The sequence below is a fragment of the Aphelocoma coerulescens genome, chromosome 3 (assembly GCF_041296385.1).
Source record: "Aphelocoma coerulescens isolate FSJ_1873_10779 chromosome 3, UR_Acoe_1.0, whole genome shotgun sequence".
Classification (NCBI taxonomy): Eukaryota; Metazoa; Chordata; class Aves; order Passeriformes; family Corvidae; genus Aphelocoma; species Aphelocoma coerulescens.
The window spans coordinates 20,632,127-20,649,809 of NC_091016.1; the positions used below are offsets into that span (position 1 = coordinate 20,632,127).

The window sequence follows — 17,683 nt, forward strand, 5'->3', positions numbered from 1 at the left end:
GCGCTTGCTCTGTGAGCTGAAGCTGTGAGACCAGGGTTTGTTCAGCTGAGGCAAGGAATGGTCTGTGGGCACCTAACAGTAGCCCCCAGTGCCTATGAAGGGATGACCTGTGGATACAGAAGAGCAGTCCCCAGAGCATACAGGATGGTGATCAAGAAGTGGACCCAGGCTCATTGCAGAGATGGAGGGTGGGAGAGCAGAAAGCAACAGACTTGGGTTGAAATAAGTGGCATTCAGAGTGGCTACAAGGAGATTTTTCACACTGAGGAGAGTCAAGCAGCAGCACAGGCTGCTAGAGAGGTCATGCTCTCTCCTTCCATAGAAGCTTAAAAGACCAGACTGAATAAGTCCCTGGGCAACCCAGTTTGACCTCACATTGAGCAACATGTGGGACCTCCCCACGTCCCTCCTTCACCTGAATTCTTTTGTGATTCTACTTGTGGCACAGGGAGAAAAAAAATCTCCCTAGGATGTCTAAAAGAGAGACTGAGCGTTCATGCTTTTCCTCAAACCTACACTGCTGCTTGCTTTTGAGCATGGTTACAATATACCACTCAGCTATGAGTCTTTAATCCCTAAAGAAAGGAGAAATGTTCGTCAGCATGAACAAAATAGGCTGGCAATGCTTTCTGTCCAGTGTTTCAAAGTTCATGAACATTCAGGGATGGTTTAGCGACAAACCTGAAGTTCTTACTCATTAAAATTCAAGAGGCTATTAATTTTTTCAAGTACAATTTATTATGACATAAAGTGAATTAAAGAAACTTTAATGATGCCTCCACAACATGCCATAATTATCATCTCATATTAAAGAACGAGAGCTGCCTGGCAAAGCATACATGAGAAATTTCAAAGATTTAAGTACAGAGATATCTCTAAGGAGAAAACTTGCTTAATCCCTCTGGTGCTTAAAATTGGCCCATGGACAGTGCTAACAACCTGTTGTTTGGCCAGAGCAACCAAATTACCTGAAATTCTCTCAGGTTGGGTGAGCATTTCCAGCATTAAAATATATTAAAGAGGTCTGAAATGGAAATATCTTTACAATATACCTATCTTCTATTTTTTTGACCTCTACAGCCTAAGAGAAACCATCTCTGCATGAGAAAAGGAAGAACTCAGCTGTGATTGATACATGAAAGACACTTAATATCCTTCCGGGAAATTAATTTCATTCTGACACTTAATAGAAGAAAAAAAAAGAGGCAAGAATGAAAAATTAACATTTGTTAAGGCCTCTAAAGAAGATGCAGATGACTAACTAATCCCTATAGCAGACTGAAGAAAAAGGAGAAAAGAAAAAAAGAAGCATTGTGCAATTAGAGTAGGTTATTAATATTGATAGAAGGAGGTTAAAAAAGTGGCTCAATTACTTTGCAGGAGTTACAGGGTTTTGTATACTTTTACCTTCATGACAGGTAGGCTAAATAAGCTGCCTGAGGTGACAATTAGGAGCCAAAGAATCACTGAGTCTTTTTTAGCACTATACAGTGAGAATGAATACTGCACATTTGTTTTAAAGCATCCTTGAAGGGCATCTGAGGTTTTTCCTGCTTTTGCTGAAGCTTTTACAGCAAATAAAAAAATGATTTTACTTCATTCAGTGGCTGATGTGGAAAGACATTAAAACCTAAACATTGTTCTGATCTCTGGCAGCCATTTTCCTCTTCCACTCTTCCCTGAGCTTCCTGCTGGGACTCCTCAGCTGCTGCTGAACAGTACTGTTTTCCACAAAAGAATCCATTGGAGTTAATAAGATTATTTATGGAACAAGGTTCTGCCAAACATGGCTAAAAAATTCAGGATCTGCCCCTTAGCATACAAAATAATGAAAAATGACACATGCACTTAAAAGCAAGCAAATGAGCATTGAAAGGAAAGCTGGGCATGTCTAAGTCTTTATGCAGCTGTAGCCCTGGAAAAAATGAAAAAGAACAGCTCCAAGTTGCTTCAGCAAGCTCAAATTAGTGCTGTAAGACTGTCCAATGATATATTCATCCTTGGAATAGTTGTCCTTTGACACTTTTTCTGTCAGGAAGCAGGTTATTGCATGGAAGGGGACAAAGAGGAGCCTCCGATTCTTGATCTGCCTGCAATTGCTCTCAGTGCGGAGGGAGCAGGTCAGGCACAGCTCTGTGCAGGAGGAGAGGAAAAAGGTCCTGACATCGCTCTTAAGGCACAGAATGGAATGGAAGGTAGGCTAATGAGATTCTGCAGATGATGAAAAAGGAGCTTGTCCCTCTCTCTGAGGTGCTTTATAGTGCTCATTACCATGTTATCAAAGTGCTCTGCAGTCTAATGCCCGTTTTTGTCCCCGCTTCTGTACCACAGAAAGACCTCCAGCATCATTTTACAGATGATATCAAGGAAACTAATGGGAAACGTAGCACATCTACTGCCTGGTAGTGGGCAGATCCCCTGGGGTCCAGCCAGAGACCCCAGAGAGGTGCAGGTTTGTGCACAACAAAGTATAACCCCACAGAGATGTGCCCAGGCCAGGAAGATGTGCTTTGGGGCCGTGCCCCTGTCTCACACACACGGGACTTCTGAACTTCCCCTGGCCCACCTGCAGCCACTTTTGGCTTCTCTGCACATCCAGCTGTGACCTGGCAATGGAGAAGCATCCCTGCTGCCTGCAGGAATTCACTGGCATCCACCACAGGAAGCTGGGGAAGGACAGAGATGCACTGTGTTCCTCCTCACATCCCAGCCAAGATCTCAAATTTCCCATTTACATAGCTCTTTACATACTGAAACCTGACCATTTACATAGCTCTTTACATACTTGCTCTTCAAAGGATTCAAACAAACTTTGCAAGCCACAGTTGAAGTCCTAACAGACGTATAGCTACCCAAATTGAAATCTGGCCAGTGTTCCAGAAGACTCTGACCTGTGTGGGAAAAGCAAGTGCTAACAGATTTGTGTTAGCCTGCCCACCCTGACAGATTGCATGTCTTTCACTTAGAAGGGCTCCTGTGGCTGCTACCACCCTTGTGACAATGCTGGGATATGGTTCACTGACGGGTTAGAGAAGAAAAGTTCTAGATATTGAAAAGACATTTAAATCTGTTGAATGCTGTAAGCTAAAAGCAGAAGGAAAAGTCATACTCCACCACATATTTCATTTTTCTTACCTCTACTACAATTTTCCTTACCCTTTCACTCACATGACAATGGTTTAGCATGATATAATTTATCAACAAATGACACATCCTGTTGTATTACACCTACCTGAGATGAAAAAAACAAATACTTTTGGGACTAAGCTGACCACAGGTTAGGCATGACAACCCAAACCAAACTGCAAGACTGTTTTATCTCTCATGGCCACCTTCCTTTGCAGTTTTTAAGATGGACCACAAAGGGGAAACACAATCTGTTAAACACCTCCAAACTAAGTAATTAAGACAAGACACTGACTAATTTTTTCTTGCCCAGATGAAATTCAAAATTCTTGGAGACCCAAAAGCTCTCAGGTGAGGTTTTTGTACCATCTCTTCAAAAGTGGTATGATTATATTTTACAAGTCTGTTCTGCATGTGCTCCAAGCTGAACAGAAATCTCATTAGGGCTCATTAGCTCATGCTCAGTGCTTACCAGTATTTCTCCTGATACAATTCCTGACTGGCCTGGCCTGTGGGTAAAGTGATGTGGCCCTTGCTTGTGGTGTGCCCTTGGAGGCTGTGCTGCCAGCCTTGGCAACATCCCCGTCGCTTGCCCAAATACAAAGCAAGATAATTTTGTTGTACACCCAAACCACAGCAACTCTGGGAAGGGGAAAGAAGGCATCTTGGCCACATGTGGATGCCCTCTTCGGAACGCAGAAAAGCTGAAAATTTCCTTACAGATTCCCAGCTGAATTGTCTGTTAAGCCTGGGCTTGCAGTGCTGCTGTCCTTGGCAGCCAGTTGTCCTTGCTTGCTGCTCTGCAGGAGCAAAGGAGTTTGTATCCCCTCGGGATGTGGGGCTACTCTCAGGGCCAGTTTAAGCTGTCCATCCCTTCCGTGCATGGCAGCGTAAACATAAATGTCAGTGAAGATTCATTTCCAAACTCTATTGACATTCACCAAACTTTCAAGGTTTTCTATGTTTGTGATCTCTCCCACAGCCCCCAAAACCATTTCAGCATCATCATGAACAAACCACAACAAGCCTCATTCCAACGGTGGATCCATTGAGTAAATGTCGACATGGTATTTGTAGCTGCTGAAAATGAATGTGACAATAAAAGAAATGGAAAAGTGCCAGCAGGATACAGCTAACATTACAGAATATGAAGGGATGGGAGAGAGAAGGAGCCAGGCCATACTGTCCTTGACTTCAGTGCAGCTATGCCAGAGCACCACTGCTGAAGCTTTGGACTGCAGCAGCCTGGATAAACAGCTTGCCTCTGTACCAGAGCAGCAGCAGAGAGACATCACAAAGGTCATAAATCTCGGAGAATGGTGGTAGGGATGTGCTGCTGGGCCCAAATATAATCAGCTTTTATGGAGAGCTTTCCATCGCTTGCTCTTAAGCCCTAATTGCAAGACATTATCTGGCCAAACAGAGTATGAAGTAGCAGGTAATAATGATTGCCTGCAGGAACCTCCAGTAGTACAGCACACAAGATGAGGAGCTATTCTTACCTCACTTATTACCCAGGAGCTGATTCAAGGAGTAGTTACAGTTCTGCCATTAAGCCACTGGTCACCCTCATACATCTCAATTCAAATTCATTATTGGAGTGATTTTACCAAATTCTAGCAGTGACACTGAACTGTGGGAAGAGGACTGAATTTTTGAATGAGGAATGAAATGACTTACAAAGACTCTCTTTGGAGAAAAAAAGGTTTAAGAAAATAGAATATTTAGCCTCTGCATGTTGTTATGCAACCTTGCCATCCTGGCATTAACAGTATGCACCTAACCTATGCATAAAGAAAAACAGAATGAGTAACAGTCAAGGTACACAAGCCACTATAAAGGTCTATAAAGCTTTTGGGGAAACAGAAACCCAGACCAAATATGCCCTTCAGATAGGATATTTGTCCAAATCTAAAGCTACATCAGTGACAGCACACCAGAAAGTCATCCAGCTTCTGGGCAGAAAGCTTGCCAGCAGCAGGAAAACATTCCCAAGGCTGATCATGGCCAATATTCACACTTTCACATCCTACCACAAACTCTGGCTTTCGTCACTGACAGACCACAGCTGTTGTAGGGAGCATTCTCTGATGTGTGTAGGAGAAGGTGACATTTCTGCCACGTATGAAGGTGACAGCACCAAAGTTAAGCATCTGTAAATAGCTCCTGCTTCACCTCTTTTCTTCTTTGTCTTCAACTGGTCTGCCAGAGTGTAATGTGGCATATTTCTGACAGCAGGCCAAGGCAGAAGAGTAAATACTATTTGATCCTACTTAGTCATCAGATCCCATGGTGAGATTAGAGCTCCAGATTCATTAAAGAAAAATCAAATATTATCAGACACAAAACTCTGAATCCACCCCCTTCAGCAAAAAGCTTGAAACAATAGATCCCGCAGTCCCAGCTGTACTTCTCAGCTCAACCTAATGCTGAAGCCAGATGCCACCTGCAAAGGGAACTGACTATGGCACAGCATGGGGCAGGTGCGGGCTGGATGCAGAGAAAGGTCCAGTAATCAACTTTTCTTCCATTTCTTTTTAAGTGCATCTTCCCAGGAAGAGGATGGGGAGAGGCTTGTAGAGGAGGATTAGCTCCAGAAACACCATTAGAACAGGAAGAGGGGCACATGATCCCACTGAACCACATCTAGGTAGTGGTAAGGATGTCCCTTAGGAAGCTGGTGACAGTGATTGCTCTGTGCTGAGAGGAATCAGAGAGCCAGTGAGGACAGATAGTACAATTACAGGGGTTAACTTCAGCTCCAGATGACCAATAACCTTTGCATAAACCAATGACAGTCACCCAGGGGGTGTAAGAGAACTCAGATGAAGTAGTTGAGTTACTAATGGCAATTTCCAAGAGTACCAACCACTTAAAATATCCTCCAATCTAAAGAATGGGTGCAATATCAATCCTTAAAATAAGGTTCCAGGGAGATCTGAGGAATCACAGGCCTGTAATCATGACAACGCTGGGCAAATTAGCAGAAACTGTAATAAAGGATGCATCTACAGAGCATGGAAAACTGCCAGAGCTGAGAGAAACTGCTGAGGGAAATCCTGCCTTGCAGATCCTTGCAGAAAAGGGAGATCTATTTGTATTTCCAAAAGGTTTTTGACAAAATTCTTCACCAAAGTCAAATAGCTAAAGGACAAAAGGAGGAGTTCTGACCTGGTTAAAAAAGAAATAAAAATAAATAGCTAGGGTCAAAATGGAGAGGCTGAAAGGAAGAGCTGATCTGAAAGAATTTGGTACAAGTCTGCAAAATAAGGGTTGGCATGGAAGTAAAGGATTGGAACAGTTTTTTTACTATCCCCTTCATTCCAAGAGCTATGGGTTATCAAATGAAGCCTGAGCCAGTCTTGAACCCAGCAGATAACAGACCCGTGTAATTCCTTGTTATTGTGGGTGCCAGAGTGGACACTGATTCAAGGAAAAAGTCTATGATTACCTGAAAAAAGAGATGATTTAGGGCTCTAAGTGAACAAACCACAAGAGACTTAGGAAATCACCAGAGAGTCATGAAGCTGGAGGCTGAGAGAATATTAGGGAAGGTATTACATAAGTTTGCCTGCTTTAGGTGTCCATTTATGAGCACTTCTGGAGACAGAATAGCAAATCCTTGGTGTGAATGTTGTCCCCAGCTTTAAGACCCCACAATGGCCAGTCCTGGCTAAAACAAAATTAGCTTTCTACAGTAGCTGAAGACCTTCCACTATATTCATTGAAATACTTCATTTATGTTAATCTCCAAAGTTTTCTCTTCAACATTCTCACTGTTTTGTACAGAAGCTACTGACAATTCTGGAAATGGGAGACACTTTCTAGCAGAGAGCTCTTGAGTCATATATCCCTACTGCCTCCAGATGCATATAAGGACAGTGGTACTTTACTAAGAGCTGAAATCATTGCTTGCCAAGTAGATGTCTAATTTTATGAATTTGAATTGTTTTATGCATACCAAAATCACAACTCATGCTTAAACTTGGAGAATATTCCTGGGTTAGAGACTCCCACTGGCAAGGGATGGCTTGCCCTGTTCTGAAGAGATGCATCAAAATATTTCCTTTTTCCTTCTCTGTTAAAATAAAATACTTCTGAGCACCTACAGCAAACAGACCTCTCGTCTTTGGGTGCATGGAGTAAACAAAGGGAAAAAATGTTTCTCCAATCATTTGCTCCAAGTCTGCTTGCAGAAGAAGGAAGCAAGACCACCTGAACTAAGATGTAGAATAACTGCAGCCCTGTCTTAAGTAGCACTACTAGCAAATTATCACAGGTATAGAAATCATCAGAGCAAAATTCAGCTGTGAAACACCTAATTATATGTGTTCCCTAGCCTGGGTTCTCTCACAGAAACACAGGACATGACATGATCTTTTCATGGTTTCATTTTTCAGAGTGGTAGAGAAATTAATTTGCAAATTGTCTTTGCTTTGGAGGCTTAAAAAAAAATTCACTGTTCAGTGAAATATTGAGATAAAATACAAGGAAAGATGCTTCTTCTTTTTTTTTTTTGGTCCTAAAAGCTATATGTGATCACGAAAAGGAAAGAGTTGTTTTTAGGAATTGCAGAGTTCTCTGAAAGAAAAAACCTTAGCAGGTAAAATATTCTGAGGCAAATGCCTTGTTTTGGTATTTCTGATGTATTTTAACTTAATGTTCTTCCTCCTTTGATAACGATTCCATGAATTTAACTGGATTTCCAAAATAATGTGTTGATAGCAGCCTGTATAGAAAGAGTTTCTGAACTGCTACATTTCCCTACAGACTCAGCACCTGCACTCAGCATTGGGTACACTCGTGCTACGTACCCAATGATCATGACATTTGCTGTGCTTAAGTAAGGACCAAGCACCATGCTAGACTATGGACTTTTTGTTCATTAATGTTTACCTTAGGTTTTGGATTTGGTTTGGTTTAGCCTAATTTTTACATAGTCCTTTGAGTCTATGAGACATTTTGTCAATAAATGATGATGGTATTTTGCACATGTGGCACTCCTTGCCCTTGTGTCTCTAAAAAACTGCATTAGCAGAACACTCTCTGTCCACAGCCTCTGGGAAACTCTGTAAAAAACGAGCCTGAAGATAAAATACTTCCCTTCCCAAGGATTATTCAACTTTTAGAGGACTTCCTTGTCTTGGATACATCAAGCTCGTATTGACGAGGTTGTTGTGTTCCCTGAAATCTAGGTGCTCAATACTTTTCTGTCTATCCTATTTATTTTGACATTTCTGTATTAAAAAACCAAACAAACACCAAACCCCCAACAAACCTCAAATCATAATTTAATTTCTATTAAAATCAGTCTTTTACATCTTCAATTTTTTTCTGATTTCTCACTACCATGGATGCTGAAAGCCCTGGCCAGCTGGGATCCCCATCTCCCAGAGATTGCAAGATCTGTCTCAGGAGGTACCACACTGATGCATGCACAGCCTCTGGATTTTTCACCTCTCCATCACCTTCTTATGGAAAGTGTGGAGCTGAGCAGCACACAAAGGATCAGAACTCCATGTTGTCAGCTCCATTTTCAGGCATTTTACTCCCTAGCTTTGCATACTCAACATTTTATTCCTATGGGGTGCCCCTCCTGAGCTGCCTTGGAAATCTGTCAGCTTATGTAGTTGGTCTGAACATGAGTTGAAACACGGTGTCACAGAATCACATAATAAGGGAATGTGATCAAAAAAAGACCACATTTGATTGAGAGGAAGAAAGAAAAGGAAGGATGGTGACAAAGAGTTAACATTTAGATACCTCAAAAAATTGCATCATCGGGGTTAGCAGTTTCTAGTGAATTTGGTGATTCTACTTAGCACTGAAAATGCTGTTTGCTGCTTGGCATTTCAGTGCTTACATAATTTATAGTCTATTATTTGATAATGTATTGAAGCAGGTTGTTGTCTTTGGCACCATCAAAGGTGTCTGCTAATTCACTGCTTGACCTTCTCTGCATGCATGTAAGATGGAAAAGAAGTGGTGCAGGGCACACTGCGGCAGTTCCAAAAATGGCTCGGTGTTCAGACAGTTTGATTTGGGTGAACCTTACCACCAAACTATAGTTTTATTTATCTGTGCTTGGAGAAAGTAGCAAAGAGGTGGAAAAGAAGTATTTTAAAAGACTGCTGCATTCTGTTCTGCCCGGCTTCTCCAGAGAAGTATTATTTTGTTACCTAAGCAGTGAAAATGTCCTGACATTAGGGTGCAACTGGACACATTGGGCTTCTACCTAACCCTACCATGGCCTACCATGTAGCCAAAGGTGTCCTCTCCTGCTATCCAAAGATGCTCATCCCTGAGAAGAAGAGGAGATGTGCTAATAGCCAGCATACACGTGGAAAGAAGGATTCTGCTTCTATATAGGAATATTTATGGAAGTGTTACAGCTTTTGAATGCTGAACACAAACAGTTTGCATCCAGCGTCCCAAGAGGTATAAAATGTTAGATAAAATGGATCTACAGATCATCCAGAAGCCATCAAAGCAGCAGAAAAACCAGACAGAAATATCAGTCCTGGAGAATGTTTTGCTTCATGCATTCCCTGTAATGGGAAGGACAGAACGTGTTGCTGGAATGTCACAAATGGAAGAAAGCTCCAAGGCTGTCCTGTGACAGGGGCTCCCCAGCAGTGCCCAGCAGACCCTGCAGTGACCAACAAGGGAATAATTTGCCTGTGCCACAAAGTCACAGTTCTTCAAACAAGAAGCAATGTATTTTAGGCACCAGCAGATACCTACTGACTTCAGTTTGGACTGCAAAGCCAGGGACTCGCTGTGAAGATATAAAAAAAATTAATTACCTATATTACTCTGCTGGTGAAAGCTCACAGAAGGGAGCATAAGAAATTTTACATGAGGTGGCAGAGCTGTCACCTGTCCTTCACAGGCTTCACCCTAACAGCCCACACTACACCTGCTGCTCTCCAACTGTCCCAAATCAAAAGCATATTCCAATATTTCTCTTCCTTTTTGATTTCCATTCTGTATCTAATCTTGTAGAAAAATAAGTAGAGCAATGTCCTGGGAGAGGCATTGAAAATTTAAATAACTTGTTAGTGCCAAAGTCATTGAAAGGGTTGATTAATCAGAGATGCCTGGTAGGGGCATAAGATGGAGAAGGTTTCATTGTGGCAGGGTTTTCTTGACGCTCTTTTCCCCAAGCATGACTTTCCTTTTCCCCTGTGAGCCACTTTTATGTTATGGAGAAAGAGTTGTGAGCCACAAATACATGTTAACTGCAATTGATCAAGGACAAAATGAATAATTTACTTTCTGAAGAAGAGATCATCTATATTGCTACAGACTTTTTAGGAAAGAACTTTTTCCCTGATGTTACAGCCATCCTGTTTCAGCTGCATTTACATGTGGCAAGAGTGCTGCTTTGTTTCTAAACTGGCACATCCCAGCAGAATTGCCCACCTTTTTTTTTGTTTCAGTGCTTCTGATCTTAAAGAACATGAATTATTCACAAAGAATTCCATACATCTTCAAAACATTTCTGTTAAATAAAACTGCATACTTAATTCCTCCCACCCTTGATTGTCCACAATGAGGAATAATGACTTGAATTGTTGAAAAAACGATGAATCCCAGGCAGCTCTCTATGTATGGCTAAACCCACTCCCCCGTTTTTGTGAGACCTGTTCCCAGGTCTGACAGCTTGTGCTTCTTTGGCACAACAGTTTATAATTTTATAGATTGCTATATTACATCCATTTCTGTGATGGTAGTATCAAAAGTTTTTTTAATAGTCAAAAAAAAAAAAAAAAAAAAAAAAAAAAAAGAAAAACAACCCAGCAGAAAACGTTGAATAAGATATGAGAATTCTCTGGGAAATCAAAGAAAAGATGCAAAAAGTAAACACAAATAATTTCACCGAGCACAGAATATATATAAGAATAGTCAGAAAGTCAACAATTCTGCCATTTTTCTTGGTCCTCTTTTAAACTTCTCATTTTAAGATATACATAAACTCTACAATTAAAAAAATGCACATGCAGTGTAACTAAATTCACCATTTGCTTGAAAAAACCCCAACAAACCAAACAGATTTAAAAATCTTATTCCTGTTAAAAAGGTGGAGATTTTCTGGTCGGTGGGAAAAAAGGGGGAATTTTTTCCCAGAACAGGAAAATGATGTACACACAACTCCATATGACTGCCTGTCTGGCACAGACCCCTGTCTGGGTGCATAGCAAGCTGCCTTTTCTAGAAAGAGTAAGCATGCTGCTTGCAAAAGTACTAAACACTCATGGAAATCAGAGCTACTGTCTGTGCCCTAGAGATAGTCTCCCTGTTCAGACCTGAAGTGCAATAAAGGGAAAGAATCTGAGGGAAGAACCATGGTAGCCACCTATTTTTTGTAGGAAGAGTCCACTCTGCATTTGCAGCACCTCTGAAGTAAGCTGCTAAATAAAGAGCCCCTTAGATTTGCCAGCATGAAGCCCTCTTGTTTTATGAGCCAACGTGTGGTGTGTGAAATGTGGTGAAGGCAGTCCAGGGAGATGCACAGGAAGGCAGGGAAGGTGATTAGCATAGAGTGACTCAGATCATTGGCCATGCTGAATTTCTAACAAAGAATCTGGTATAAACATGCAGGGAAAACAAAGTCTGTGTACAGACCTAGTGATAGCTGCTAAAAGATAAAGAACTGAAAGCCAGAAGGGACATGTGTGTTAGCCATTACATCGGGAAGAAAAAAGAAAAGTAAGATAAAAAACATTGCTAAGAACAATAACAGAAACACCAGACATCTGATGGAAATGCTGCATAAGCATTATGATGCCCCCCAAAAAGTAAGCCAGAAGGGACCTATCATGCACTTACCCAAAAATAAGTAGCAAGAACTTTAAAACTTTCTCATTTACCTGTAATTTTCAAGGTGACTCCCTACCAACCTAGGATCCCAGCCACAGGAGAGTTTGCTGAGACAGCAATGCCTTCTCTCCAGAGAGGCACCTCCAAATATTACCACCCCACTTGGTGGTAGTAAAAAAAAAACCACACTCAATAAAACCCCACCGAAAAATCACAAACACACACACACAGACACACACAGACACACACAGACACAGACAAACAAATAGGTTTAAGTTAAAGACAGCCATGAGAAGCGAAAAAGGGAGAGGTGCAAGGAGAATGTGAAATAGAGCCATCTGTAATCCCCAGTGCTGCAGCTATTTCAGGAAGAAAGCAGTGAGCAGTGCGTGCACAGCCCAAGGATGCAGAGGGCTTTAGTTCAGAGGATGATGTCTGCAGTGCAATTCCAGGAAAAGCAAGGACTCAGAGTGTGTGCAAAGCCAGGCACCTGTCACTCAGCTGCCATATTTGCAGCTGTACTATTAAATGAATGTTTTGATTCCAGCTGGGCTGTGGTGCCAGATGCAATATTGTTAAAACAACAGTGATAAGCAGCAATCTTAGGCTAGGCAAGCGTGACCAACTGCAGGTGATGGAAAATAAGTCTTCTGAGGCCAGCTGGCAGCAGCAGGCAGCGGCTAAAAGCTGCACAAAATGAAACCTGATCATATTTAGGGTAAACACTTGTCTACAGAAGTATTGTATAAAGCAAGCATCTTTCTGCAGAGGTGTCAGTGACTGGGGACACTGTGGGCAGAGCTCGGGTCATAATAGCTGCTCAAAACAAAGGCAAAAGGAAAACTACAGTGGGAGTGGTCTGTATGAGGCAGGTGTGGATTTTGAGCAGCAGAGGAGGCTTTAGAACCCTAGTGCTCCTTAGCTAAAAATTTAAGTGAATGTCATCAGTGGCAAGAAAACACGGAAGGGCTTGAACTTGGATAGAGGAATTACTATGAAAGGATGTGAACAGTCCAGAGGACAAGGCAGTGTTCCTACACACCTGCTGTACAGGAGTGCCTGCTGCCATCACAGGATTAAGAGACATTAGGATGCAAAGGTGTGCCAAGAAAGGCCATGTCCACAGTGCAGGAATTAGTTATGTTCACATCAGCAACTAGGAAAAGGCAGGGAAAGACTAGCCCCAAATTTACAAAGATTCCCGTGGGGAAAAAAAGATGTACCACAGTGAGGAGGGTGGTACAACTGCTCTCTGCAGAAGTTTCCTGGAGGTGCCAGGAGAAGCATCAGAGCCATTCCCAGGCTGACTTACTACAGTTGTGGCACCTTTACAAACAGATTTCTTCACAAACAACCCGTTTAGTTTTACAAGCCTAGGGACCATGTGACACCTAAATAGTGCAGGAGTGCTCACTGCTGACACTGCACATCCATCTTGCATGAAGGCAGCATCATTTTGCAGTGTATCTTACACTGGTACTAAATCCCTTTTATTATGGAAGAGGGTGTAATAGTACGATTCCAGAGATTTAAAAAGTTTTATTGTTATATTTATTGACAATACATAATAAAGTTTCTTCCAGCATTCATTGGCTTTTTGACTGCCTCACTTACACTTTATAACTGCAGGATTTTTTTCTCTTTTTCATTTTATTTATTTTTTTTTCAGATTTATCTCTTTGTTGATTAAGAACCACAGGATCTGCATACTTATAAAACAAACCACAGGCCTTTCACCGAATGATTAACTAAGGGAATCATTCATTAAGTTTCAAATCCATGTGGGACCTAGTATGGAGGCACAGAAGGAGGATGGTGAAAGTACTTCATGGATAGATTAAAGAGACTACAAAACTTAAAAGCAATGATAAAGACAGGATGTGTAAGCATAGTATCAAAAGCCCAAGCACAAATAATGCTACCAGTTTGCTACAGCCTCTTTGCAATTTCTGAAGTAGGATTTGTAGGATTCAGCCCATTCTGGTGTCACTATTGGAATAGCTCATAAACTCTCAGGTGTTTTTAAAGACATCTGGATAAGTACCTTCAATCAGAATATTCATGGTCTTGCTATGAGAGTATGTTTTTGAATTAAAATCCATTTTACGTTGGCTTTACATCACATTTTATGTTTGAATGCTACAGATTGGTTTTAAGCAGCTTACCAAATCTCAGACTCCTGTTTTAAATGACTGCATCAGCACAATGCAGCAGTGCTGCCTGGGTGTCACACCATCCCTTTTGTGTGGCAGGAGGGACATCAGAGGACAGTGTGAACCTGGCAGCCTTGCAGAAACCTGCTTCACTCTGCACTGACTTTGAACTCCTCCTCATGGTGTAACCTGCCATTCTCATTACCATGCAGGAACTTGTTCCTGGTAGTTGCAGCAGAAACATCTTTAAAATTCAGTTCCCAAGAGCTCTCCATCCTTGCTCAACACAGCAACCCTCAGTAACTGAGCACTAGCACAACAAGGAATTAAAATATGTATGGCACAACAATATGAAAAAAATGTATATGAAAAAATTAAATTCTAGTGCCGGGGAGGTGTTCTGCATGGAGACCTTTGGACTTCCCCTGGTTCATGAGAACTAAGGATGCCACTGACAAAGCCATTTAATCCCATGCTGTTCCTTGGAGCTCAATGTGTCTCATTAACCACCAAAGCAAAGCATGTAATGAATAATCCACGTTATCCATTAAAACAAACAAACAAATAAAATCAAACTCTTTGACTTTCCTCAACCACCATGCTCCTTTTCTGCCAGGAATGCACTTAATTGCTTATCTGAAATTTCGATTATTGCAGAAACAGGTCGGGTAGAGTTGAAGGGATTACAATTAACTTCTCTTTGTGCTAATGCAGTTCATAATTATTAAAGATAAACAAGAAAAGAAACCAAAACCTAAAGGTTTTGATCATCAAACACACAAGCTGGATACCTGGGCCACATCTGTATTGCATTTGCCAGCCCTCAATCATGGCATGTCAGAGTCTGGATACAAATAGTTTTCCTAATCAAGCCTGACTGTCCTTGAGTGTGTTTGCAAATATTTTTCAGGTAACCTGGAAGAAAATATGTTATTAAAGGACCCATGCTTGATCTGTGAGCTGTTTGCTTTGACTGTTAGCTACTTCCTGCTGTGGCAGTGGCGTGACAGAATGGGCACCAGGAAAAGGAAAACAACCTGTGTGAATTGAGACAGATACAGATAATGTGGCTCCCTGTGTAAACAAACATTTGGCTTGAGAGCCCCTGTGTTTTATAACATTTATAAATCTTTCTACTGGACAAGGCTGTGCAGGGAATGATGTGATGACACAAATACTGTGACTTGTGCTGATTATTTAGGCACCACTGGAAAATCAGATAGCAGGAAAAAACCCAAACAAAGAACATTTTTTTTTTTTCTGGATAATGTAAAAAAAGATAATTTAGTGATGGACTTCCTCATATTGTTAAAACCTTCTACCAATCAAAACCTTTTTCAGACAAGGGGAACTGGATCCCTTCCTGGAGCCAACAAAACTGTTGTCAGTCTGTTCCTTTCATCAATTTTTTTAATGCCAGCAAAAAGTTTTCTGTACTCACAGGTTATAAGGAGAGCCTCATGGTGCAGCCACACTGCTAATAGCTGTTCAGAGAAATAATGTTCTGAGGACTGAGCCAGAGTGAAGAGAGGCTCCAGACTCTGCTAAAAAGATTTCTCACAAGTGCCCCTCCTACCAAAATGACCAGCCAGAACCAAGGATGGCTCAGTGGGACATGTGTCTGTGCCACAGCAACACTGCTTTATTAACTTGCTGATGAGTTTAAATTCCCAGCAACAACAAAGGTCAAGAGGGTCAAGAAAAGCAAGTTTGAGATGTCCAAGTCCCATTGCCCAACTGCCCCATGTACCCAGAATCAACCAGGAGCATCTTACCCAGGTACAGCTGGATCTTCTGGAGGATGTTTTTCAGAGAGCTCACTCACCATTTGCTCTGAAACTCTCCTCTCCTCCTACCCCCTCCTGCCTTTAAAGTAAATGATATCTTGCTGCCAGAAGTAGTGCAAATAACGAGAAGATAATTTACTTCACAGGGACTATGGGTCACCAATTGGCTACAGCTGTGAGAAAGGTAAATGTGCTTTTAAACTCCATTACCAGAGATATTCCAATACAGATCTAATAGAAAAGCTATTCTGGAAGACATTCTGCAAGGTAGGTTGTATATAAGCAGATATTTGCTTAACCCTGTGTTTCCAGTTGGTCATTAAACTGCTCTGAATCCTGCCAGTATTTTGGGAAATCTTTGCAATTTACCAATTCAGAATTCAAATACAAATATAGTCTCATTATATACCAGCTTTCCGGTCCTGAATACATTCTTCTTATGGGAGAAATGAATAAATTGAGATCATTGGCAAGTGGGAGAGCTTTACAAGGTAATAAACAACTTTAACATTTCAGTCAAAACAGCAAACTTAATGATGAAATGTAAGTTTCACTTCTTTTTCCCAGCGAGTTAAGAGAAGCATGCTTTTAGCAGCTGTTTGCATCCTTCTACCCCAGCCCCTACCAGAATTAACAAACAAAAAAATCTGGTTTTGAACATCCTGAGCTGACAAAGAGGAAAAGAAAAAGGTGGGGGGCTTTTTATTGTTTTACTGAGTTTTTTTTAATGTATTATTATAGAACAGTAGTATGGCACTGTGGTGGATTCAATGGCAATTTAAAGAACCTCTCATTCTCTCCCCAGAAGATCATCTTTGCCGTGCAGTTACTTGCTGTAACTTACTAAGCAAGAGTGAAATAGAATTGCCTTATTGACTTCATCAGAGTGCAATCATTGCTTTGGTTTTGGTGACAAGATGTGATTCCGCAGAGTTCTGGGTGTACTCCAGGGCAGGTGTCAAAGGAAAAGTGCTGGGAGAGCTATAAAAGTTGTGTGTGCTCGCCCTCCAGCTCTCCCACCTTCCTCTCCCCTCCCTGCCCTTATCCTGGTGTTTGTCCCAGTCTGTGGAGATGCTCGTTCTCTGAGGATGCCTCAGTGGCCAGGGTCCCTGCTGGCCTGAGCCCTGAGGCACTGCTGGCTGCCAGCTGTGGCACAAGTCACTCCACACACTGCTGCTCTGATGGTGACAGTGGCCCATGGAGAGATGAAATGTGATCAAAAATCTAATAGCAGCTACATTTCGGATGCTGTCCACTGCTCTTTTTCTTTTTAAATCCCCTCTCCATCTGCTGGTGGTGGTTGCATTATTTTTCTTCCTCCCCTCACCCCCATTTTGGGACATGTCTTTAAATTTTACTTGCCATAATGAGCCAAATCTGCCCAGTCTTTCATGTGCCACATGCAGCAATACTGAATGATACACTGCAGGGATCACCAGGGTTTGTTAGAGATTTCAAGCTGAATAACAGGATCTGTGTGTTCTCAGTCTTTAATTTTTCATTTCTTGAAGCCATGAGCAAGACCAGAAGGACTTTGGGAAGGAAACTTCAGGGTCAGCTTTCAATATTTGATGCTATTAACAAGCTAGGACACCTTCAGAAATTCTACATCAGCTTTGAAAGGAAACAGACACAAATGTTAAAGTTGCTATACAAATGTTTATAGAGATGGCAAAGATATGCTGCAGAGCCAGTTTCACCAAGAAATATTGATTGTGTTGGAGCTTATGTGCTTAACTATTTCACTGCATGGATTTTATAGGTGACATTTGAAAAAGGTTAATGCATTCATCT

General features: G+C 41.5%; 1 protein-coding gene across 16 annotated transcripts in view; it reads right to left on the bottom strand.

Moving 5' to 3' along the window:
• FSHR (follicle stimulating hormone receptor) overlaps nucleotides 1–17,683 on the bottom strand; it is a 307,860-nt gene that overhangs the window by 90,521 nt on the left and 199,656 nt on the right. The window contains exon 1 of one of the 16 annotated variants that reach the window (XM_069009386.1): nucleotides 15,878–15,961. The exons of the other annotated variants lie outside the window; for them this stretch is intronic. Within the exon in view, the coding sequence (XP_068865487.1) occupies nucleotides 15,878–15,930 (53 nt within the window). The 5' untranslated portion in view covers nucleotides 15,931–15,961. Of the gene's footprint in view, nucleotides 1–15,877; nucleotides 15,962–17,683 lie in introns of those variants that run through there. 16 annotated transcript variants of the gene reach the window in all.